Raw genomic sequence first — 23,729 nt, forward strand, 5'->3', positions numbered from 1 at the left:
ATGCCATGCTGGTATTATGAGAAGAAAGAACTGCGAAATACACCATCAATTCAAGATGGGATTGATTATGAAACAGAATGCAGATATAGAAAAGAGGGTGCACGGTTTATCATTGATACAGGAACAAAAATGGATTTAGGTTACAATACAATGGCAACTGGTGTTGTTTATTTCCACCGATTTTATATGTTTCATTCATTTAAGAACTTTCCAAGATATGTAAGTATCCATGGGTAAATATGGTTTAAAATCTGAATGGTGTGTCTCATGTTTTTAATGTCACTTAGGTGACTGCATGCTGTTGTTTATTTCTGGCAGGTAAAGTAGAAGAAACTCCAAAAAAATGTAAAGACATCATTAAGACTGCTAAAACTTTGTTAACTGACCAAAAATTTATGACATTTGGAGAAGATCCTAAGGTAAATTCAGATTATATTTTATCTCATTTAATTAGTAACTTATAGAATAACATTTCTTTTATAAGCATGTTTGTTTTACAGGAGGAAGTTATGACATTAGAAAGAATTTTATTACAAACTATCAAATTTGATTTGCAAGTTGAACATCCATATAGTTATCTGCTTAAATATGCAAAATGCCTTAAAGGTACACATATGAATCTAATAAATATCATCATGAATCATATATTAAATAACAAGATGTATTATGGCTATGTTGCAGGTGATAAAAACAAATTACAGAAGATGGTCCAAATGGCTTGGACATTTGTTAATGATAGTTTATGTACAACATTATCTCTCCAATGGGAACCAGAAATCATAGCTGTTGCTCTCATGTATTTAGCTGGAAAGCTTAGCAAATTTGAAGTAGTAGATTGGAATGGAAGACAACCAAAACATTTACGTTGGTGGGATATGTTTGTTGAAGATGTTACCATGGATCTTTTAGAAGGTTTGTTACAATAGTTTATTTATTCACTTATTTTTCGATATGTGATTCTTATATGTACTACAATTTTTCAGACATATGTCATCAGGTACTAGATTTATATTCACAAGCTAATAATACAAAGCCACCAGATTCACCACCAATGACACCATCTAATGAACCATGTAGAGATAGAGCAATACCTCCACCTCCCACAGAGTCAGCACCTAACACACCAAATGGTATATAAAAATGAGATTCTTAGTTTTATTTGTATTTAATTAAATCAAAAATGAAATACAAATCTTAAATTATATTTGCAGTAACGCCAGGAAAATCTACCAAAGTTGAAGCAGCTGCAGTTTCAGCAAATGGATGTCCACCTACAGATGCTACAGATCCAATGAAACCAATGGATGTACCACCACATTTCCCAACCTATCCAACTAATTTTCCACCTGGTAATATCAATTATCCACCAGCCTTTCCTCCAGCAAATGTTTCGGTACCTCCTCCTCCCGTGAATGCGATGAATCACATTGTTCCACCTATGCACCACATGGGTACACCTGGTGCTATCAGACCAGCACCGCCTGCTCCTAGTACAACGCAGTCACCATTTCAACCATATCCTTATCCTACAAATGCTTCATATTTTCCACCAAATAATCCAGTTCCTCCAGCACCCGCACCGCGCACGTATTATCCACCACAACCTTAGCGAATAGAAACTCTTGATACCAAAAATATAATTTTTTTTCGTGTGTGGTTATTATATTATTAAAAACTTAATAATTGAATTTTTGTAAATATTGTAAATATTTAATATTTGCTATTGACAGTAATATTAAATGATAAAGCTTTTACATTAAAAAAATTAGCTGAAATTCTACATATAAAGGTTGCCTTTATTAAAAAAATCTTTTCCAGCAAATGAAACATCATGTAGTGTGCAGTTCAAAGCTACAAATAATTTTATAAGAGGTTCTGCAGATGCAGAATCCAATGCAAAACTATCTATATATAAAACGTATAAAACTGCAGGTAACTCCATAAATTCTGCATATGACAAAACTGAAAAAAAAAATACAATTTGATTACTAAATTTTTATATTAAACCATGTTTCTATTTGAATTAAAACTGACCTCCTGCTGTAACTCCATATACAATATTTGGTTGTTCCAGAAAGGGTTCTTTTAACTTGCAAACATTATTACCAGACTCTGTGACTAACATTCTCAGGAATGATGGTACAGCTGGTATATTTTTATTCTTAAACTGTGATATATGTCTATATGTTATGCAAATTGTATTTTCTACACTTGACAAAATATCAGTCATCTAATAAATTCCAAGAAATTAATATAGAGCACTTAGCATCTGATAGCAGATTACTTCACTTAAATATACTTACTTTATCCACAAGCTTACTTGAAAATTTTACATCAAAATGTTCAGATACAATGCATAAATAAACCTCATCATTAATTTGATAAATTGTACCTGCTTTCTTTTGTCTATCATCTTCTACAAAACATACTTCTTCCGAATTTTTACCCAAACTTTCCTTTGAGAAATCTAATTTCATAAAAATCAGAAGTCATTAAGATATCAACGCTGGCAAACAGGAGTTATATTACCGATTAATATTTCGCCTTCAATTACAATTAATTTATTGATTCGAGTTGGCTTCTCTTTTAACCATCGAACAAAGAATTCACTGGAATAAATATTAAAAGATAATATTTAATATCTTCAAATGTATTTATCTGAAGGAGGTTATGTTAAATAAAAATACAACTTACGGTTGATATATTGGTTGTCCTGTCGGTCCATCTTCCTCTTCGTCATCCCAAAATGCTCGTGAAACTGGAAATACTACTTCACCGAAAAAACTAGCCATTTTGCTAGATGAAATTAATTGAGAGCGTTAATTGCTTATTGCTCTTCTTAGTGTGTCATGTCATCATGGTTATCATGATCATCATGTTACGAAGGTATCAGAATAACCGCTACTCATCGTTCATGTTTGAAACACAATGAAAGAAGAATAAGCATCAAACAATACATCAATTCTTTTGTTTATTAAATATTGTATTTTATTTCAATAAAATTTTATGTTGTTTTAAAGTTACGTGAATATTACAAAATTATTTACTTGCCAATCAGCAATTATACATATCTGTATAAAAGTATAAAAATTCTTGATGTTTTTATCATTGAATTATATTTTACAATAAAGTATTCATATCAACAATGTCTTACTCTACATTATCTTTTACATTAATTGTACAAATAATTATCTTTCATTCAAATAATAGCCCTTTGTCTATCGCTTTAATAATTTTAAAACCCAAGTATGTGTTTAAATGTAATATAAAATGTGATGATGATTCTTTTTGGTTTTAAATCATGTTGATTTGGACCCTATACATCATTCTGGCGATATACATATGTATACCACAGTTCACCAGAGTCCATAACTGCGATGCGCAGGTTGGAAGATGGTGGGGGAACGCAGCGAGCTCTCTGCTAATCGCTTTCCACTTCGTTTGGGAGTACCGCCAATCAGGGCGAAGATGCGCACTGGAGAAGCGCGAAGAACGAATATTAGTCTTTTCGCAGTTATGGACTCTGGTGAACTACGGTATATATTCAACATCGTCTTAAAACTACAATGTACGCATTTAAAGTATTTCATTCTATAAAATAATGAGCATTGTTGTTTTCAAGGTACAGTTCTGTGACACATTTTGGTATCTAAAAATACCTTACTATCATTGTATACATAATGCTCTAAAATATACGATATAAAATCATGTATCTAACCCGTGATATATACTGTTCCCAAGCTAAACCGTAGCGCATTTTACAACGTTCATTGTCCCTTACTGCTCTGTGTACTAACAATGCTGTACACATAACCGCATAATAATAAGGCAAAACATCACATGCCAAACTTGTACACGATATCGACCACCACATGATTATGTCACCCAAATAATTTGGGTGTCTCACGTAACCCCACAAACCTGACACTATAAGTTTCGTACCGCGTATCGTCGGTATGGTTTCCAGATCTATGAAATAATATAAACGTTTAGAAATTGCAAAAATTTCATAAACTTATTACAATACTTACGTGCGAGTGATGGAGATAAAGGATTCTGTCTGAATTCGTTCTTTTGTAAGTTACTAATCCTATACAGTAAATATCCAATTATAAAAGGCAGCACAGGAAGAACATTCAAGTAACTCAACTGTGTTCTAAAGTTGAAAAAAAAAATGTTTGATTTCATTTTGTACTTACATTACACCATTTTCAATCAAACTGTAATACTTACTTATGGTACAACATATACTTTGTTGTAAGTGTCGGTAAAAATGGAAATAGAAAATATCCAACACATAACATGTAACCAGTTCCTTCATACATTATCTCAAAAGTTGTTAAAATTGCAGACTCAAAGAACAAGGTATCCATTGCATAAATTATTTGTAGTAAACAAGTTAATAACACACTAACATTAAGGTGTTCTAAGCTGTAACTTTCGGCTTCTTCGACTGTTTTAATTACGATAGATAAGTTAACAAGAATCTGTAAATACAATAAAAAATTTATAGGTTTTGTTACATTAAAGAACATTTCTTATAAAATTCCTACCACAGCTATTAGAGATGAACGGAAGAGACATAGTTTAAAGTCTATAGGACCGATTCTGGGATTAATTTCTCTTCCTTGCCAAAAGTTATATATCGTACTATTTGTTGATCCGTGTATATTAAGATTAGCTATGGGAGCGTTATCACTCTTTAAAAATAATAACACTGATAAAATTGTTCCAATGATCCAACCACTAATTGACAACTGTACACAATTTTCTATAATGAAATCAGTGACTTTTATGTCTTGGTATATACACATGATAAGTACAAATAACGATAAAACAGCACTTAAAAATCCTGGAAGAAAAGATAAAATAATTGCTAACGTTTCGTGCTTCAAACGGAATAGTTCACTATTAATAAAATTACCGTTTGAACGATATTGTAATCTTTCCATCCTGCTCTGTGGGCCATAAATTTTACGTCCAATTGGAATAATTGAACTAATAGCCACGAAAAGCAAATATCCCAAATATGCAACAAAAGCTTCTAAATTTATATAGGTATTTAAATCTGTAGTTATATTAGGGTATCCAAATGAACACCGCTTTTCTGTGCACATTAACTGTGGTAAAATTGTACTCAAAGGTAATAAAAATATTAGAATGAGACTACCAAGCCACCCTCCCCATTCCTGTGGTTCGCTAACGATATTTATTTCCTTTTCCCGTTTTTCCATTACCTGTGTACTCAAATCAACATCTTCTTCGTAGTTTAAAGTCTTTAACAAATCCTGAAACGAAATGTTAATAAATACCCATTGAAAATTTAATTGATTTACGGTAGATAATTTATGCATACAAAAGAAACTTTACTTGATCTCTTTGTACCGAGTGACCTCTTTCTTTCCCCTCAATAAAATTAAAATCGAACAACTGACTTTTCCTTTCTAAAGGAAGCGAGACAGCTCTATTAATATTTCTTGTTAACATAACCATTTTATGGTCTGATTCAGGTTTTAGCGCACCCGAGAAGAGCCTCGTTGATCTACGCGTGACTGTACTCATTTCTTTTAATTGAGACTGAAGAGATGCTGGATCAAAAAAATCTTCATCTTTTGTACTTCTTTTACTGATAGTATTATCAGTTTTAACTGCATCTGTATATTTATAAATGATTATACTATTGATACCATTTAGCAATAAGAACGCTATATACTTTGTTTCTTCATTTACCATCAGATAATTGTATTCGTGGTAATGAGATTTTTGCAAATTTTGTACTTTTGGATGAAGCCTGTTTACTTGAAGATGAGGATCTTCCAGGTGAACGTCTACTTGGAGATTTTTTACCAGATCTAGTTGGACTTTTTTTACCTAAAGAGCTTGATTTTGCTGTACTTCTAGACGGTCTACTGATCTAAAATTTAGAAGAGAAGATCTATAGAAGTTCCGAAATATGGAACTAATGAAAGATAAAGATTAATTATTCCAAAACATACCTTAACATCATTTGAATGAATAGTACGTTCATTGCCTGTTTCAAATTTTATCCTGTAAGAATCACCCCTCACACTTAATACCTTCCCCTTAAGAAATTCATCTGTACTTGGATGTCTAGCAAGTACTTCTGTTCCTTCTTCAAACTTCATTTTTATACCTGGAAAGCAGTAATTACTTTAAAAAAATGGTTACATAATAACTAAACATACGTATATAGATACAATTATTATTATGTAAATTGATTACATTGCATTTATATAAAATACTGAAAAAAAAGATTTTTACATGAAAAAAATTAATAGCGCGAAATAACACAAATATTGTTCCATGTTTCTATAATTGAATATTATCGTATATGCAACGAAAGCTGAATTAAGTTCTAACATATTGAAACACAAATAATACATTTCCATAACTTACATGCAGTTCCACTCAGGCAATAGCAATATCTTGTAATGAGATTCTGGCTGGTTTAAAAATAAGAGAGCTTCTAATCGTAAGGTTATAATTAACGCTTTTTTTTGCATCATAACACGAAGACGCGCACAAAATACGGTGTTCCGAGATGCATAAAATGCAGGCCACGCTGGATGCAACACAGGACGCGTGTATTATGATGCGTTTACAAGAAAACACACTTATACGAATGTTAAATTTTGCATAAATATTATACATAATTCGTAAAAATAAAAGAACTTAAACAGCGACGTAGAAATTTTGAATATTTAAAAAAAAATCTGTTGCAGCTATTAAAAAAACCAATCGTTATCACCAATCCGGGTGTTTGGATACGTTTGTGGGATGGAGATCTATATTTTTGTAATTTTTAGGTAATTTGAAATAAACGTATTTAAATAAATGTATAATTGAAGGTTTTCATAATATATGTAACGTTATATGACTCTTTAGTTGCACTAAATGTTAGTCGAAAGCAATTTCAAAATAAGCAATTACATGCTAAAAGGTACCATTAATACAATCGTTACATTTCTATGATTTTTTGAATTGTGACACGCTGGCATATGTAGCTTGCGTATTTTTTATAATATAGAATTTTATCTGTCTATACAGGCGACGATAATTCACACGATATGCAAGTGAAACCTTTCAAAATATTTTCAGTCTCATTAACTCGTTAAATACATATAAAAGAAATCATTCAAACCAGTATCAAAATTACATCGAATAACCATGGACACCGATGTAGACATAGACGAAACAAATCTAAAGGACGAAGAACAAGTTCTGGTATGTACATAAATAAATTTAATTTTCCCTCGATATTCAAACAATCGCTCATCGTTTGTATTGTGCTCTACGGATTTGCGCAAAATAAAAAGGCAGCCGGAAATGACGCCAAAGGAAATCCACTTCCTTGTAATTCAAACATATCGAAATCTTTTAGATTGCCGTGGAGAACACCTTGAGCACCGTCGAGGAAAGTATGTGCAAGTTTATAAAGGACGTTCCAGAGGCATTGGCCGCCTCTGGATTGGAAGTTAACCTAGAAAAACTAAACATAGACGATGGTAAAAAGATACTGCAGCTTCTTCATCCGTTTCCCAAATCGTTTACCGATCTTAAGGCGAATAAAGAAGGTTCGAGGACCAGCTATTTATCTTGTATCAAAAGTATGTCGCGTTTTATTTTAATTAACGTGTATTATAGAGGAGAAAGAAAAACTGTCAGCTCTGGAACGAGAGTGCGAGCAATTGCGTGGCCAATTGCAGCAACAAATCGATGGGAATAAAAGGGCACAAGAGGAAATAAAGTACCTGAGAGAACAAGTGACTTTAACGTTAACGTCTCTTCGCTTCCGTAAACGTTTATCGACGTTCGATGATCATTTTATTTTATTTAATTATCTTTTCTTTTTGTAGATATTAAATCAAAGTACATACTGCGCAAGCTTAGGGGCGGTTTTGAGCAACTTATCATGGCGCGCCTCTAGGTCTCCAGAGATTGTCGATGTTTGGCTTTCCGGGGTAAAAATACACGTTTTTCTCCTTCGAGCTTCTTCCACGAACAAAGAATCTCGCGCTAATTGGTCTGTTTACAGTTCCAGCACAAGATCGACGAATTATTATCGATAACGGACGGAAGTTTCGTTGCGTTCATGAACACTTATCGGGACGCGTTCCCTCCAACTTGCAACGTCGAATACGAGTTTATTAGCGGTTTACTAGGCATCGTGACGAATATCTCAGCCACTCCTGAGGGTAGGGAATTCTTAATCACCAACAGAAATGGCCGTGATTTCGTACAGAAGATGATCAAACTCATGCCCGCTTTGCCGGTTTCCCAGGGTTCCCTTTCTTTACAAAAGTGATTATATTGATATTAAGTCAATGCGTATGAAACGTTGCATTCCTATCACTTTCATTCTTTTACTTTTATTAGGTAAATTATTATTTATTTTTACTTCTAACTGTAACCTATAATTTCACAGGCTGATGTTAATGATATTCTATAACGTGAGCATGAACAAGACCGGTTTGCAGCATCTATTCGAGTCGCAGATATGGGAACCATTGAACTATTATCTGAGAAACAATTCGTTGCCGAGCAAACTGCAGTTGCTATGTCTGCGGATACTACTATTGATTACATACGATTTGACTAACCCGAAATATATTCAAAAGTTGACTACGACACTGCCGCTCGACCGAATAGAGGATATCGCAGCGTCGAACGACAACGGGATGAGCACCGTCGCGAAACAAGTGATAAAACATTTGCGAGACTCGCAGAAATTCCTAAGTTCCAATTAAAACACGCTACGTATTATTTAACGTTGATCGCCTGTAGTATTAACGTGCATATTAATTGAAAGTTGCTAAAGAGAAAAAAATCCCGTTGATGTAACGCGAATTACACGCATTGAACCGAACGAGGAACAGATAAATACTCGTATTCGTGGAATCGAGCGACGCGTTACATCGTTTCACGAATCGAACGGCTATCAAACATCAGCGTATCCTTGAAAACGTGTTCGTGACTAGTCTCGGGAACTGTCGAATATCGATCTGCTTTAATGCAGCTACAAAATAAAAGCAATCGTGCGGAATGGCGTACGGAACAGTACGAAAATCGATTATGCATACAGTTAGGCGGTAAAACGTACATCGAGCGGATGAATATCTTTCTGACCGATTAAACTGATTATAAAGAAGTATCTTCTAATTGAATAAACACCAATCGTAGTTCGTTCGAGCGACAAGTCGATTGAAAATATAAATTGAATTTTTTTCTTTATACTTCGCGTTACATCGACAACATTAGAATACGTTTACAATACCAATTGTACGTACGGCTAATTAGTATGCACGATGCATTGATAGAAGGATGCGCTAGGAGGAACGTATGACAATGTGTCAGTCGAAATTTCATTGAGCATCGATGGCCTTCAACTTTGAAGGTTGCGTCAACGAACACCGCAGTATCGCGTTTCGAAGTTGCAACCCTAGCGTAAAACGTTCACGAGTGTGTACATTTTACACAATTGCAATGGTATCTATAGTCACGATGAACCTGCGATTGCAGCTATCTCTAAATTACCTGCTAGTTCCGAACAACCAGGTTAAACCATTAAGAACCTAGCATAGAAAAAATGACTTTCACGTGCATATAAGATTCTTTATTCTTTACAAAGTCACACGGTAAATCGATACGTAGTAGATCGATGAATATGCGGCAAATGATCTATCCCTACATGCTAAATAAATTATGCCCAGGATTCATTTTCCAGAAATGCATTTAACTCTTTCAACCTTTCACGTTAGATACGATGAAACGTAAAGGTGAAGGGTCAGATCTGATTCACGATAGTAATCCGCGTGCATATCTATTGTTCGAAAAAAAAAAGAAACAGCTTTTTATGGGAATAACAACGAACAGCAATCTGTACGTTTCATTATCCCGCATAAAGAGACGGAGAGAATTGGAAAGGATTGAGAGAAAGAAGGATAAGAAAAAATGTGCTAGGTATAGATGTATGTAATACCGACCAGCTATCTCGTCGATAATCGAGCTGCGCAAGCTCGTAGGGAAACGCCACGTGGGGGCGTGCGCGACAAGAGATCGCGCTTGCTCCCTTGTCGCGTTCGGTGTTGAGCGGCCGTGGCAACAAGGGTGAGGGTGGGGGGCACGCGTCGCGACGTCCGGCGTCGCGTAAACGGGAGATCACGGCAGGCAGGCAGGCAGGACCTAGGGAAGGCGACGGCCGGGCGGTCGTTTTATTGATCCCGGGGCGCCGCGGCGCTACCCACCCGCGGCGGGATCGTCTGCGAGAAAATTCTCTCCAACAGGATTTTCACGTTTTCTGTCGGCCGGTTGAACCGTGAATTACGCGAACAGAGTCTATTTTTTCCTCGTCAATTATTAAGGAAGAAATTGTACCGGGGAAGGAAGGAAGGTACTTGGAAACGTGGGTGGACTCGACCGTTGTGGGGTGCAAGCAACTTCTTCCTCGTCGTCGTCGTCGTCATCGTCGTCGAAGGTTCGAACGATCTGGGAATTGGTTTTAGTGGTGGCGGTCGTGTCGCGGCTGCACCGAATATATCGCAATAAGGAATATACCGGTAAGAAGAACGACCGGTGACGTAGGATCAACGTGTAACCGCAACGATCCGCGTATCCTTGCGGTCGGAAGATCGTTCGGGATCTTCGTTTCCTGTCGAAGGACCGATGGACTGAAAGAACGTGGTAGCGCCCGGAAGAAGCTGTCGTCGAGCAGCTCCAACTTCCAGGATTTCATGCAACGCCGATGGAGGGCTTATAGATTGAGAGGGGGCGCACCGGACCACCCTAACGAGGTGTCACCCGGCTGGTGATCGCGTCGATCTCGTGTCGTCCTTCGTCCACGGGGACGCGGACACCGGGATCGTTAGCTGTGGGTGTTTTCGATCAGTTTAAGACAGTGACAACCGAGCATCGAGTAGGCGCCGCGGCGCCGAAATGGGCCCCGCCAGTAGCCGCGAACAAATAGGGGAGCAGATCGGTGACGACGATGGCCTGCAAATTAAGACAAAACCTATGGTCAACAACATCGTAAGTTATTCTTACATCTTCTGTCCTTTTCCTATATTACTTCTCCTTTGCTCTGTTTCTAGTTCTCATTGTATGTACCTTATACATAAAGACACAGGAGGGATTCATCATGATACATAAAGATTGATAAAATTCAGGCGGGTGTGTGCACACGTGAAACGAGAGAACTCTATTTTCGTCATAAAACAGACACGTATTCGTGCATCTGCGCTAGAACTCCTTCAATGACGAAATACTCTGAATGTTTAATTTAGAAAACGTCTGCTCGGTTCCGAATTCCACGAAAGCTTGCGCGAACGGTACGGAAACTTTCGAAACCATCCGCGGTAGGATTCGCAAGTCGGCGTCGCGTAACGTGGTCGTTCATTGAGCACAGTGTACGTACAACTATTCGGCGATACGTTTATTAGTTGCCGGGTGATCTTCATCCAATTTCTTTGGAGATATCTTGTGCATACTTGTACAGTGGCACGCGGTTAGAACTTTGTACCTATCGATAGGATCGCTTTGCACGTTTTGTATGTCCCCGCGACTTCGCATCCATGAGTAATCTGTAGCGGAAGGAATACGGCCAGTCATCGTCTAACAAAGAAAAACAGTAAAGGAGAGGGAAATTTATAGAACAAAGAGAGAGAGAGACATCGAGCAAAACGCGACGATAGGACACGAAGAAGACTCGGCAAGGGAAATGGAGTGAGATGGAGATTTCATAGAGTGGGGAATCGGATGGACTCCACGTCCGCGATGCGATAAGTCAGCCGGTGGTTGAGCAGCGCGCATTTTCATATCGCTCGTTTCTTGTACCAGAGCTGGACGCTGTCCACTCAGGTGGCGCAAGTCCCGCCATCTCTCTTTTTCTCCCTTTCATTCGCTTTCTCACTCACCGCGAGGGTGTTCATCTTCATTCAGATATAGGACGTTCCGGTCAAACGTTGCCACCGTGCAATGTCGCCAAAAAATAAGGTATGTAACTACAAAAAATGTCTTACCATCGTTTATTGGGAAAATCTTGCAACGCTTGTGTCCATCTTCCATTTGTCCTTTGATCCATCGCACACGTTATTCCGTATATCTACAACGAATCAAGTTCTTCGTTACCAACGGCGGTCATAACTTAACTCCTCTGTCGTGTGCATAAATCCAATCGAATTTCATCGAAAACGATACATCGCCACGTGATTCGGTGTGATCTATCGCCACTTAGTGCCAGTTAGTCTCGTGCCTCTCTTTAGTTGGCGATAATCCATTTGAATCGATAGCAAAACGCCGATGACCGATCGGTGGGCGTGTGTTTTTTTTTTTTTTATCGTCAGCCAGTGGAATTTTAACCGGCAATTCTCACAGTGCGGTGCACCTTTGGCAAACTTCACGCAACCGTCCCGAGTTCCGATCGCAGTTACGCGAGATACAAAGGTAAAATGGCAAAATACACGAACGAAAACGAGTTAATCACGAAACGCATGAGTGAAAGTGGTCTGAGTGCAGTCTGGTCGACGGTAGTGATGATAATGCATTGCTCGCAAACAGAGCCGCCCCTAGCGTTATGCAAACCGAGCACTTGCGTATCGTTTATTAGTAGTCACTTCATACTTTTATTAGAACAGATTTTAAGGTTATCCGTTTACGATTAGATGTTTGCAATAATGTCGGCCTTTGCACACGAGCCTCGCAAATTCCAGGGACATCTCTCTTTGCGAATATCCCACTAACAGCGCTGCAAATGGCACATTCAGTGTATAAAATTTCACTGAAAAATAATCGTCTATCATTTGGGTGGAGTTACGGATATTCGTACCTCGTTTCACGACGAATGCCATATCACGTGCCAGTTTACAATCGTTTGGTGTCGAGCCACGGATTATGATGTACTTTATTACGTGCGAACGTCTTATCTTTTTGAGTGTTTGTTGAATTTGTTATCGTTCTGTATCGATGTCGAGTACGTATTCCTTTTATCCCCGGGCTATTCGATCGGCTAATGTTTAAATCGTAGGTACTAATGTGTGTCCATGGTTTCAATTTGACCGCCTTTTCGAAGGTCTCCTCGTTTCAAAGCGCGGGGCGCAAGTAGATTAACCTCGCCATTTCGTAGACGAATTTTGAACATATAACCTCCACCGCGAGGTGTAATTAACGAGATTGTAGAGACGAATCTCTGTGATAACGGTAGAACAAATACACGATTAATCATTGTGATTACAAGCAACAGTAAATTTTCATAATTCTCTCGGATATCGATTAGCTTCGATTAGGAGGCTCGTGTTCGTATCCCTATTCGATATCAGCGATATATCGATAATTCTTTTTCGAGCGCATCGGCAGCTCTTCTGCCATCTTTAATCTATCCAATAAAATTTTTCCAAAGTTTATCGCGATCTATGAAGTATGTACGCGCGAAAAGGAGAGAAGAAATATCATCGTTGTGGTAATTCAAATAGGGTTATGATAATTCGTAGCGCATACTCAGATAATATATGATTCATCGATATTACAGGAACGTTGCTCTTCCTTTCTGTCATTGTATGCACTACTTGTTTATCGCGCGCTTCTAATATCTTGCGTCCTAAGCAAACTGGGACAAACGAAGAAGAGGCTAACGTCGCCGTCGTAAACAATGCCCCGTTGCGATTCAGGAAAATATCGCCGCGATCCGGCTCGTTTATATTTTCTGAGTCATTTGAACGTGGCATCGCTAGCTGACGTTTCCAAGAAAACAAGAACCAGATGTTCCCGTGATTATTGCAAATTGCTGATCATGTTTATGTATCTTCGCGCGTCAGAAAATTCTCAAGGAAAACACTGGAAAATGATAAATAAAAAATCCACAAATTTATCAAATATCATGTATCAACTCTCTGCCGCATTTTTCGGATATTTTACTACTGTGCGGGATTTGGTTTGCCCGTAGTTATCTACAGGCTTTGGTTACCGAGTACCGCCGCCGGATCAAGACGAAAAAACAAACAATGTTTCGTCAATTGAATTGAATTTGCGATGTGCGTTACTTGTTGGCATCTAGCTATTAACTTTTCCACGGAGATGAGAAGCAGATGGTGTTTTTCATGTGGCTCGTATGCGTTGAACGTTAATTGCCGCTGGTTATTATCTAATTAATTCATAAGCGTCGTTGAATACAACAGACGAGTATCGTGGAACACAGTGTTGCAGAGTGGATCTCGTGTGATCGACGTTACGTACAGTGGTACCATTCTCCTTCCGTACTTACCACTATCCCTTTTATCGTTATGATTCTTCCTTCGACTGTTTCCATCACTGTTACACGACCCGAGATCATCTTCAGAATGTTTGCTTAGTACCCCCCTCCTTGGTTACGTTCCTCGTCACCACTGTTCGTCGCGGTAATTCGATCGTTGGTGATTTTCGTTGAGAGACGGCCATCGTCGTAGATCGGCTATCGATTAACCGCGATTCCATGTATCGTTGGTAATCTCGATAATACGATATTTTCGATATAAGCTCGTTTCTCGCATGCGAGATCAATTTCATGGTGGTGTAAGCATCGACTTAGATTATTAGTGGTCGCGTCACGCTAAGGTATGGCTACTTTTCGATACACGTTCTTCATTCCTCGAGAATTATTCGATTGTTCGATCTCGAACGTGACATATCGATGCCACCTAACACCGTTACAGTGGGAACTGTCACTTTCATCGTAAAGCACAAGCGTTGCCAGCAAATATTTGCTGACCGAGGTAACGTTTCGAAACGGCTAACTCTAAAAATTGCATAAACTTTCGTGGTTCGAGGTGGACTCGACTATACTCTGGGTGTCTTTAGAAAAAATTAAAAAAAAAAAAATCTGACGCGTATATGTACAGCAGATTAAATGGCTAACGCAGAACAACGTATCGATACATTGAACGTAAGTTCAAGCTCTTGCTTCGTTAAATAAATAACTTGCCGATTTGTGCACTGCTACCGACGGTCAACATGAATCATCCACGCTGAACAGAGCCGAGTGACATTGAGCTGCATCGTGTCGGTCACTCGAATGTAATTTCTTCTATAAAAGTAACCCTTTCGATATGCGCGAGAACGACGGAACGATTTTTGGCCTTGCGGGTAGCGCAATGTCACGGAGCTACTTATTTTTGTGCTCTTGTTGCTTGACGATGCCTGATACCGCTTTTCAAATAAAATGAAACGGCGAATAGCTACTCCTCGCTTGTTCACGATTTAATTTTAACTTACATCATTGTCGTTACACCCAATCGATTTGAACGTTCGAAATTCTTTAAAATTTAAATGGGCTCAACTAAGCCACTCGCGCGATCGCATATTTTTTTAACGATACTATCTAGAAACGTAATGTTCAATTTATAGCCGGTCTTGAAAATTTCATGTTTCAGCTTTTTTCTCGGTATGTTTTAACACTTTTTTTACGATGTTTATACGAAAAACGAGGGCAAAAAGCGCGAAAAAAAGCGGTCGAACTGTTTACATCATTGTTCGAGCTTCTTTAATACTTATAGCTTTCGTTTATGTAACACACATTGGTAAGGTCACAAATCATTTTAAAACGAATCACTTGGTACCGAGATCTTTTACATGTTGCATGAAATTGCCGAAACGGTTGCTGAATTTCCCAAACGGATATGTCTGTCTTTCTTTCATTGTCTCTTGTTCGGCTGTCTTTGTTCGAACATGCATTTTTCTCTTCTATGAAAATGAATTTAAAAAAAGAAGGATAAAATGGTGTTCGCTTAAAAATTCAAGGCGTCTTTCGGAACCATGAACGATGCAAATTCGCGTATCGTCTGGACGTCTCGCGCCACGTAATTGTGACAGGGTGGGGACGCGTGTGCGACGCTTCGCATTTATAGGTTAACTTTTCGCGCACAGGCGATCAGTGCCGCTTCAACGAGGGCTCTGGGCTCTCTCGTTGTCGCAGGGGATTCTTTTGTTCGGCAAGTACTTAAATTCCCATCAACAGCCGTGTAAAATTCAGTCGTTCGTGCACTTGAAATCCATCCAAAAAGCGAACTCGATCAAAACCTTAACAGTGCATTTCGTTCTCGATCGCCAAATAAAGTGGTCGTACGTATTATTGACACATCGTCTTGTGCGTGCTGTTCCATTCCTTTGAATTATCGTACGCATTGCACAAAAATCATTTTCAAACACGATGACAGAAGAAAGAACGTTTCACGCGTGAAGGCATAAAGTTATTTCGTTCGAGGAGGTTCGAAGAAGAGAAGACTATACTACTACGGGTGTTCGTATTATAAATAGAATCTTCGTAGCGCGTAGTGATACACACAAGATATTCAGTAGAACAGGCAATCGTTTATGCCGGCAAAACTTGTCATGACAATCAACGTCTGTTGTCGCATTATTTCACGAGGTGTGCAGTGTTCGCGTGCATCCTCCACGATGTCTCGTGGTTGAATCTCGTCGATGACCTGAACTCTGGGAAGCGTCGTTGCGTGTACGTGCATCGTAGTCCCCGTGTTTGTAATACAAAGGAAGAAGAAGAGAACGTTTGCTCGATCCTTCGGTAGAGCTCTGTACTTCTCACTGGTTTTTTCGCATTTGGTGTCGTTGATCGTTGATTCGCATAAGGCGGTTGAGCGCGTGATGGCAGAGCGGTATAGAAGGCTGCTGACACGAGGCGTGCGAGTGTGTGCGAGAGATGGCAGCGGATTTTGATGAGTGCGACACGACTCCTGTTTAATTGCAACAGGGGGGAGTTTTAAAAAACTCGCAGAAGTTGCGTAGCGTAGCGAACCTTGTGGGATACAGTCACGGAAAGAAAGAACATACAGCGCGCAGCTGCGCGCAACTTCAACGAAAATAGAACTCTGCACACAGTGTGTGTGGAGGCCAACGACGGAACGAGCGAAGTGTGACATTAAGGCGATTGTAGAATGTCGCGCGTGTCGCTCAACAAGTCGCAGTACAGCCAATACGGCTCGCGTCGCGTGCGGAAGATCAGCACGGTACGTTACGAAAATTTGGTAACCCGCGTGCGTTGTATGCATCACCCTCGATCCTTTCATTCTTCGACGAGATCGATCTATAAGTACTTGGTTTCACGCATTTTACGAAGCGCTGTAGTCCGTTTCGTTTGTCGCTCGGGGACGACACGTGACTCAGCCTTGTCAGTTAATGTAATTTACACTTTCGAACAGAAGTTTACGACGAACCTGAGAAACGAGTACGGTCCCACACCATGCGCGCATACGTATACATCCTCCGTACACCCGTGGTATCACTGCATGCCAGTGTGCACGATTTTCATCCGTCGCGAATGTGACACCGACCGCCACGAAAACAAGGTCGAAAACAATACCTCTGATTGAGCTTCCTTCGCCTTGGCGTTAGGTGGCGCACGTCTTGCCGATTCTAATGACAAGTGGATCAGCTGATCGGGCTGACCTTCCATTCGGCTAAGTCACTATCGCGCCCACCAATGATGCATTCGTATGGGTTATCGTTACATTTAAATTCGTTAATGTGTCGACAGTCCTCTAGGTCATTGTATAGAATCCCTTTGTTTGTTCGAAATGTCTGCTAAACAAGTCCCTCACAAACCTTTCCTTTCAGTAATCTTACCGAACATCTCCGAAGCAGAAGACCAATAAAATTTGACTATTCGTTTTTGTTTTTTAATCGGAAAGGAGCGAGAGGAGCGACTCTGATCTTTTTAATCAGAGTCCTTTTATCGCGTGATCAATGTCGTTTCCAATTTATTAGATTCAGTGGAAATACCACTTACCTTGGATAAAACATAGCCTTAGGGACTAGTTAAGTCACAGTAGCCATATAGCACATATGCGCTTGCGTTAGCGTTATAAGATCATCTTATAATACGGCCCGGTCGTTCGTTCTCACATTACGTTTAGGAAAGCATCTTTCTTAATAACGTTTTCATATATCCAGTTAGTTTTTATAGCATTCATTTATGAAATTTTTCATTTGCTACTATAAAAAGTTCATAATAATATGCTAATGCATAGAGACTTGCTTGAGCATGCAAGATTCTTTGAAATCTCTAAGGATTCTCATCTGGTAATCTGTTAATCAATCTTCAATGTTGTGTAGCGAGCAATGATATGTCTATGTATTTATGCATTGGCATGAAAGGAAGCTTTTTCTTGCAGCATTCAAGGTGAACTGCCACTAGTTTACTCAAGGCAAATACAAATATCAATGTTACAATGGAACAACATCTTGAAAAGCTTTCATTCAAACTTTGTAGTAATGATGAATCCCTCGTTCATTGTTCATTTCTTCTATAATATTGTCACTTCAACTGACAAAATAATTCAATTTGTCCACTTCTCTATGCACTAAGATTATCATGTTCAAGTAATTTATAGAAATGTGTACATCTTTTTATAGACGGAAAGCGAGTATTCTGTAGAAGAACATGCAAGATTAACAACTACAGATGGACCAGGTGATGAAACATCTCCAGACGATGAAGGGGGGTCACTATGCGAATACCATGACATACCTCCTCCACCTGATGGTGGATATGGATGGGTTGTGGTATTTGCATCATTCATGTGTAACATGATAGTAGATGGTATTGCCTATACATTTGGTGTTTTTCTGGGAGAATTTGTTAAATATTTTGGAGAAGGAAAAGGAAAAGCTGCATGGGTTGGTTCATTATTATCTGGCATGTACCTCAGTGCTGGTAAATGTCCTCTTTATAGATGCTGTTATTTATCTTGAAGTGTAAATGACACCTTAGTTTTAACAGATTTTCATTTCTTACAGGACCTGTTGTCAGTGCTTTAACAAATAAATACGGATGTAGAGCAGTATGTATGGCTGGAAGTTTTTTAGGTGCAGCAGCATTTGTACTTTCAACATTTTCAACCAGTATAAATATGCTTATGCTGACTTATGGTGTTATGGGAGGTGTGCAGAATAAATCTGAACACTGTTTATTTTACTACATTCTCAGCACTAGTTTCTAATCATACTGTATCTTTTAGGAATTGGATTTGGTCTAATATATTTGCCAGCAGTAGTATGTGTAGGTTATTATTTTGAAACCAAAAGATCTTTAGCTACAGGCATTGCTGTATGTGGTTCAGGATTTGGTACATTTGCATTTGCACCTCTTGCAACAATGTTACTAGAAACATATAACTGGAAAGGAGCAAACTTGATCCTTGCTGGCCTTATTTTGCATTGTGCTGTAAGTGCCTTATAAAGTACTTGTAATATCAACAGCACGATATTTATCTAAATCTTCTTAAACATTTTAGACAGATGATTATATACATTATGATAACAATAGTCCAATTTCAGGTGTTTGGTGCAATGATGAGACCACTAGAATACCCAAAAGCTTCTTCTGTTAAACCACTGTTACAAAGAATGGCAGAAGAAAAAAGATTTCAAATGGAACGTGGGAGTATCGGTGGTTCTTATTTTATGGTACAATTGCCAGATGGATCAATGGAGAAAAGAATGAAGATGCCTATTAATATTGATCCTGGTGTCCACTCCAGTTTCAATTTAGACCAACTAGTGCCTGGTAAGAATGTTTCTATTTAATTTAAAGAAAAACGCATATCTAAATAAGCTCTTTTAAAATTATATTGTATTCGATCATAATATTCAAGGAACTCCTTTAACACCAGTTCCAACGGTACCAACCCTCCCCACTATATCGGAAGTGAAAGTACAAGAACACTCTTCTAGTGGAGCAACCAGTAACAGTGGTAGTATGGATTTAAAGAGCATTTCCACTAAATCGAAGAGTAAAAGGAATATTGACGATACCAAAGAAACAAAAGATGCATCAGAAAAGGCTGAAAGTGAATTTAAACCAATTATTCCTAGGAACGCTTCACAGCCCGCTTTCACAACTCATGTACAAGGTTTACCGAAGAATGGTTCTGTGCCATTTTTTGATAGAATTCGTAAAACTAGCACCGGTGAGAGATATAAGCCAAGTCTCAGCGCAATTAAGAATTCTAGAACGACATTGAATTCAAACGGCGATATCCGAAAAAGCTTACATTTGAGACTTTCTACAAGCAGTGTCATGGGCTCCCGAAATAACAATGCGGAAGTGGATGTATGTTATCATCATCATTCTTCTTTTTCAAATGTATGATTATATTATATAATACCGGATTGATAATGTGTCTTACAGGATGGCGAGAGTATTACTTTTACGACTAGCAAATCAAGTATCCCAAAGGAGAAACCACAAATAATTCGGCCATTATCTAGAAAGGATATTTTTTATAGTGGCAGTGTACTTAATTTACCAGAATATCAAAGTCAAAAATCTTTGGCGAATTATCGCCAAAGTGTTATTTCCCTACCAAAATCCGTTCGCGGAGATACTAAAGACACTGATGTTGAAAAGGCGCCTCAACGTAAGTAATTTCTTTTAAGGTAGATAGTGGTAGAACTTACGAATTTCTATTCAAATATCATAAATATTCCAGAACCATTATGTCCTTGTTTGGTGCTACCTGACTCGTTTAAGGAAGCCTTGGCAACGATGATGGACGTATCTCTATTGAAAGATCCAGTGTTTCTGTTAATTGGTATTAGTAATGTGTTTGGAATGGCTGGATTGTATGTCCCCTTTTTTTACTTGGTAGATGCTGCAGTTTTAGATGTAAGTTCAACCGCATCATAAATCTTTCACAAGGTATAGTTTCTTATACATTTCATTTTTTAATATTTATCGTTTCTTTCAGGGAATTGAGAGCAATTCTGCATCGTTTTTATTATCTATAATTGGCATTACCAACACTGTGGGTCGTGTGGCTTGTGGATATATCGCAGACTTTCCACAAGTGGACTCATTGTTGTTGAATAATATCTGTTTAATTATATCGACACTTGCTGTTGCTGCAACTCCATTTTGTCATTCTTATCCTGCTTACATCGTTATGAGTATATTTTTCGGCATAGCTATATGTGAGTGTCCTGATTTTATTACCCGTCGTGTGTTCCATTCTAATTCAGCAGTTATAAAGAGTTATAAATTTAATTTTTCAGCTGGATACATTTCGTTGACATCAATTATTTTAGTAGATTTATTGGGACTGGACAAATTGACAAATGCATTTGGCCTTTTAATTTTATTCAGAGGTGCTGCCGCTATTATTGGTTCGCCTTTGGCAGGTGCTGTTTTCGATGCGACAAAAACCTATAGCATCCCATTCTTTATGGCAGGATTTTTCTTCTTAATGAGCACTATAACCAGTTTCATGGCTCCAGCAATGAAACGGTGCACGACGCCGCAGGTACACAGATTTAACGATTCTCAAGTGTACGATAAAAATTTTGTAATTTGTAGCGTTTTAAAAGTAATGAATAAAATTTGTTACAGACTCAGCCTGTGATATTAGATACGTTGACTCCAATTGACGAAGATATTGAAGAAGAGAACGAGGAAGATATTCCTGAAATCGTAGAAACTGCGCCATCCCCACAGGAACCACCTGAAAAAGAAATTAAACAAATAGAGTCTGTTCTATAAGGCTGGTTCGCTTAAAGAAAAATAAAATAGCCTTCACCTCCGAGCCACACTGTGATAGGGCTGCTGCTTTGAGAAGGTCTGAAAAAAAGGTACTTTTTCGTTATAAATTTTAATGGATAAAGCACAAATTACTATGTATCACCTGATGGTATTTTTGACGTACTTAGAATTTTTGCAATTGTATCTAATTTTTTTTATGAAACTAATATATGTATATATATATATACATACATACACTGTGAAAAATGCCATCAGGTGTGCAAAATTTCATTTGCCTATGTCAATAGTAGATCATAGATAGAAGAATTTATTAACTTAATCAGTATAGATTGATCAGTATAAAAAAAACGTTGAAAAAAAGAAAAAAAAAATGCTTTTTGCACTTACATATCGAGTACTCTTGAAAAAGGAAAAAGAAATATTAATCTTTATCATAGGTGATATAAATATACTTATGATTTAGAATAAGGATGGTCAATCTAACATTCTACAACTGGCTCTCTTTTTACCTATGTTTTTTCATTACTACCACGTTCTAAGAGTATTTTTAGTCAATTGTGTTTTTGAAGGTACGATTTATGTATCGGGAAACAACGAAAACACTTCGCTATAATTATGTTCATTTCTCCTAAACTGTTTGTGTTGATATCAAGTTCAATTTGAGATTGTACGCGTGGCCAACGTCTTTCACGATCGACCATCCTTAATCGAGAACACCCCACCTATAACTCGTTACTTAAATCTATTTTTGGTCGCAACCCAAAGATACAATTCCAATTGATTACATTCAGAGAGATATTTTTCTTGCATATACGATAAATGTACATACATTATATAGGTAAAAAGAATGTGGAGTAGGTTACATATACATATAAATAGATGATTCGTTGTCGCGAGAAAAAGAATTGTAAATAATATATAGGCAATTGTAAAATAGTGTATAACAAAGAAATTTCGAAATTAGACAGATAGAATGATTTCTGTTTTATGGAACCCTCGTTTACCGCAAGTTGGTTCCTGTATTAATATATTGATTATATGAACAATTAATACGCTCGTAGGTAGAGACTATATAATTAATATATTAACGATTCAGCTAGAGAACGTTACGTTTCACTGAATGTATAAAAAAGAAAAGGAACGTCTCGTCCGATGTATCTAGTTTGTGTAAATTAATCCCAATTAATTAACTAGAATTGACTGTCGGCAAGATGCGATACGATTCGAGGCACATTAATTAACACAAACTAATTCTTGACTAAATATATACGTGTTTATTGCAACACGAGTCCCCAGCGAAATAAAAGAGTTTTATCGTGTCACCATGTACCGTGTAAGTAATAAAATGAATACCGAATAATCGCGAATAGAAAGCGAGAGAGAAAACGTTAATTCGATTATATATTATAATACTTTTTATTTACGAACGCATACGCGCCTATGATTCGTATAACTATATAAATCTGTATTCGATTAATACAGATTTATATATTTATATTCATTTATATATAAATATATACACATAACGAGGAAAAAAGGAGAATAATTGTAAAAAAAAATCTTGTTGAACGGCATACAACAAATGTTATAAATTGTATGTACACATTGTATATACGGTGATTTAACTGGAAACGTTTATCGACACGCGATCGTACACTATCTACTCTGAAGATAAAAAAGTGAAGAAAGGAGGAACCGTGATGCTGTCGATAAAGAAAACAAAAACGAAAAAAAAAAAGAAGAAATACCAACAGTGCTATTATCAATCACTGCTGCTGCTATCACTATTACCACTATTATTATTACTACTACGCTACGCATTATTAATTAGTACAACTATTACAAACACTTATTTTTAATTCTCATAATTGTCATACAAGAGAATGTTTTTTTTCTGTTTCGTGGTTTAAATCGAACATAATTGTATACATGCCTACCCAAGCCGAATGTGTGTAAGTACGTGTGCACGCGTGTCGCCGCCAGCAAATCTTGCAATTACATTTACCATTAATAGACTATATACATATAAATATTATCGATGCGCGTGCCATGTGGCATTCCGCGCATGCGCATGGTTTACTTCGTATGTATGCATGTGGGGTTTGGCGGGAAGTACTGGGACAGGGGGATACAGACAGGAATCTAGTTAAAAGGATACGCGAAATATGTACGCATAATACAAGGCATACAAGGC

At 37.7% G+C, this 23,729-nt stretch overlaps 5 protein-coding genes across 19 annotated transcripts in view; 3 read left to right on the plus strand and 2 right to left on the minus strand.

Annotated features, from left to right (window-relative positions):
• CycK (cyclin K) lies at positions 1-1,609 on the plus strand. Its single transcript, XM_034321241.2, has 6 exons — positions 1-219; positions 288-419; positions 501-606; positions 682-912; positions 984-1,130; positions 1,212-1,609. The coding sequence occupies exons 1-6, from the start codon at positions 1-3 to the stop codon at positions 1,607-1,609; spliced, it is 1,233 nt and encodes a 410-aa protein (XP_034177132.1).
• A 168-nt stretch (positions 1,610-1,777) lies between these two features.
• Positions 1,778-2,934, minus strand: PSMG1 (Proteasome assembly chaperone 1). The gene is made up of 5 exons (XM_034321254.2): positions 2,695-2,934; positions 2,530-2,609; positions 2,304-2,467; positions 2,035-2,230; positions 1,778-1,962 (listed from the first exon to the last, which is right to left on the minus strand). Exons 1-5 carry the CDS (start codon positions 2,790-2,792, stop codon positions 1,778-1,780), a joined length of 723 nt encoding a protein of 240 aa, XP_034177145.2. The 5' UTR covers positions 2,793-2,934.
• A 135-nt stretch (positions 2,935-3,069) lies between these two features.
• The window catches only part of LBR (lamin B receptor), a 58,544-nt gene continuing 37,884 nt past the window's right edge, over positions 3,070-23,729 (minus strand). For 2 of the 9 annotated variants that reach the window (XR_013063145.1, XR_013063146.1), the window contains 4 exons: positions 14,273-21,613; positions 12,036-12,118; positions 11,432-11,628; positions 10,374-11,010 (listed from right to left, as the gene is read on the minus strand). Coding sequence is in view for 7 of the 9 variants with exons in the window: in XM_076691144.1 (XP_076547259.1) it covers positions 3,686-3,969; positions 4,032-4,156; positions 4,234-4,487; positions 4,554-4,852; positions 4,925-5,288; positions 5,371-5,654; positions 5,731-5,914; positions 5,997-6,154; positions 12,036-12,081 (1,998 nt within the window). In the remaining 2 variants the exon portion in view is untranslated. Of the gene's footprint in view, positions 3,970-4,031; positions 4,157-4,233; positions 4,488-4,553; positions 4,853-4,924; positions 5,289-5,356; positions 5,655-5,730; positions 5,915-5,996; positions 6,155-6,282; positions 6,387-6,417; positions 6,822-7,898; positions 8,036-10,373; positions 11,011-11,431; positions 11,629-12,035; positions 12,172-14,272; positions 21,614-23,729 lie in introns of those variants that run through there. The other 7 variants (XM_034321217.2, XM_076691144.1, XM_034321216.2 and 4 more) reach the window with 7 other exon arrangements.
• Positions 6,716-8,768, plus strand: LOC117602784 (heat shock factor 2-binding protein). 2 transcript variants are annotated; one of them, XM_034321243.2, is made up of 7 exons: positions 6,716-6,827; positions 7,069-7,245; positions 7,403-7,595; positions 7,666-7,784; positions 7,878-7,982; positions 8,057-8,322; positions 8,447-8,768. In XM_034321243.2, exons 2-7 carry the CDS (start codon positions 7,189-7,191, stop codon positions 8,766-8,768), a joined length of 1,062 nt encoding a protein of 353 aa, XP_034177134.1. In that variant the 5' UTR covers positions 6,716-6,827; positions 7,069-7,188. The 2 variants fall into 2 exon arrangements, with proteins under 2 accessions (XP_034177134.1, XP_034177133.1); XM_034321242.2 differs by having other exon boundaries at positions 6,809-6,961.
• Positions 10,912-23,280, plus strand: LOC117602777 (monocarboxylate transporter 9). 6 transcript variants are annotated; one of them, XM_034321201.2, is made up of 11 exons: positions 10,912-11,046; positions 18,412-18,712; positions 18,796-18,939; positions 19,017-19,222; positions 19,336-19,564; positions 19,653-20,110; positions 20,189-20,417; positions 20,490-20,665; positions 20,748-20,970; positions 21,052-21,299; positions 21,386-23,280. In XM_034321201.2, exons 1-11 carry the CDS (start codon positions 10,954-10,956, stop codon positions 21,533-21,535), a joined length of 2,457 nt encoding a protein of 818 aa, XP_034177092.1. In that variant the 5' UTR covers positions 10,912-10,953; the 3' UTR covers positions 21,536-23,280. The 6 variants fall into 6 exon arrangements, with proteins under 6 accessions (XP_034177092.1, XP_034177096.1, XP_076547256.1 ...); XM_034321205.2 differs by lacking the exon at positions 10,912-11,046 and adding an exon at positions 11,623-12,009; XM_076691141.1 differs by lacking the exon at positions 10,912-11,046 and adding an exon at positions 12,316-12,459.

This window comes from Osmia lignaria, chromosome 12, assembly GCF_051020975.1.
Source record: "Osmia lignaria lignaria isolate PbOS001 chromosome 12, iyOsmLign1, whole genome shotgun sequence".
Lineage (NCBI taxonomy): Eukaryota > Metazoa > Arthropoda > Insecta > Hymenoptera > Megachilidae > Osmia > Osmia lignaria.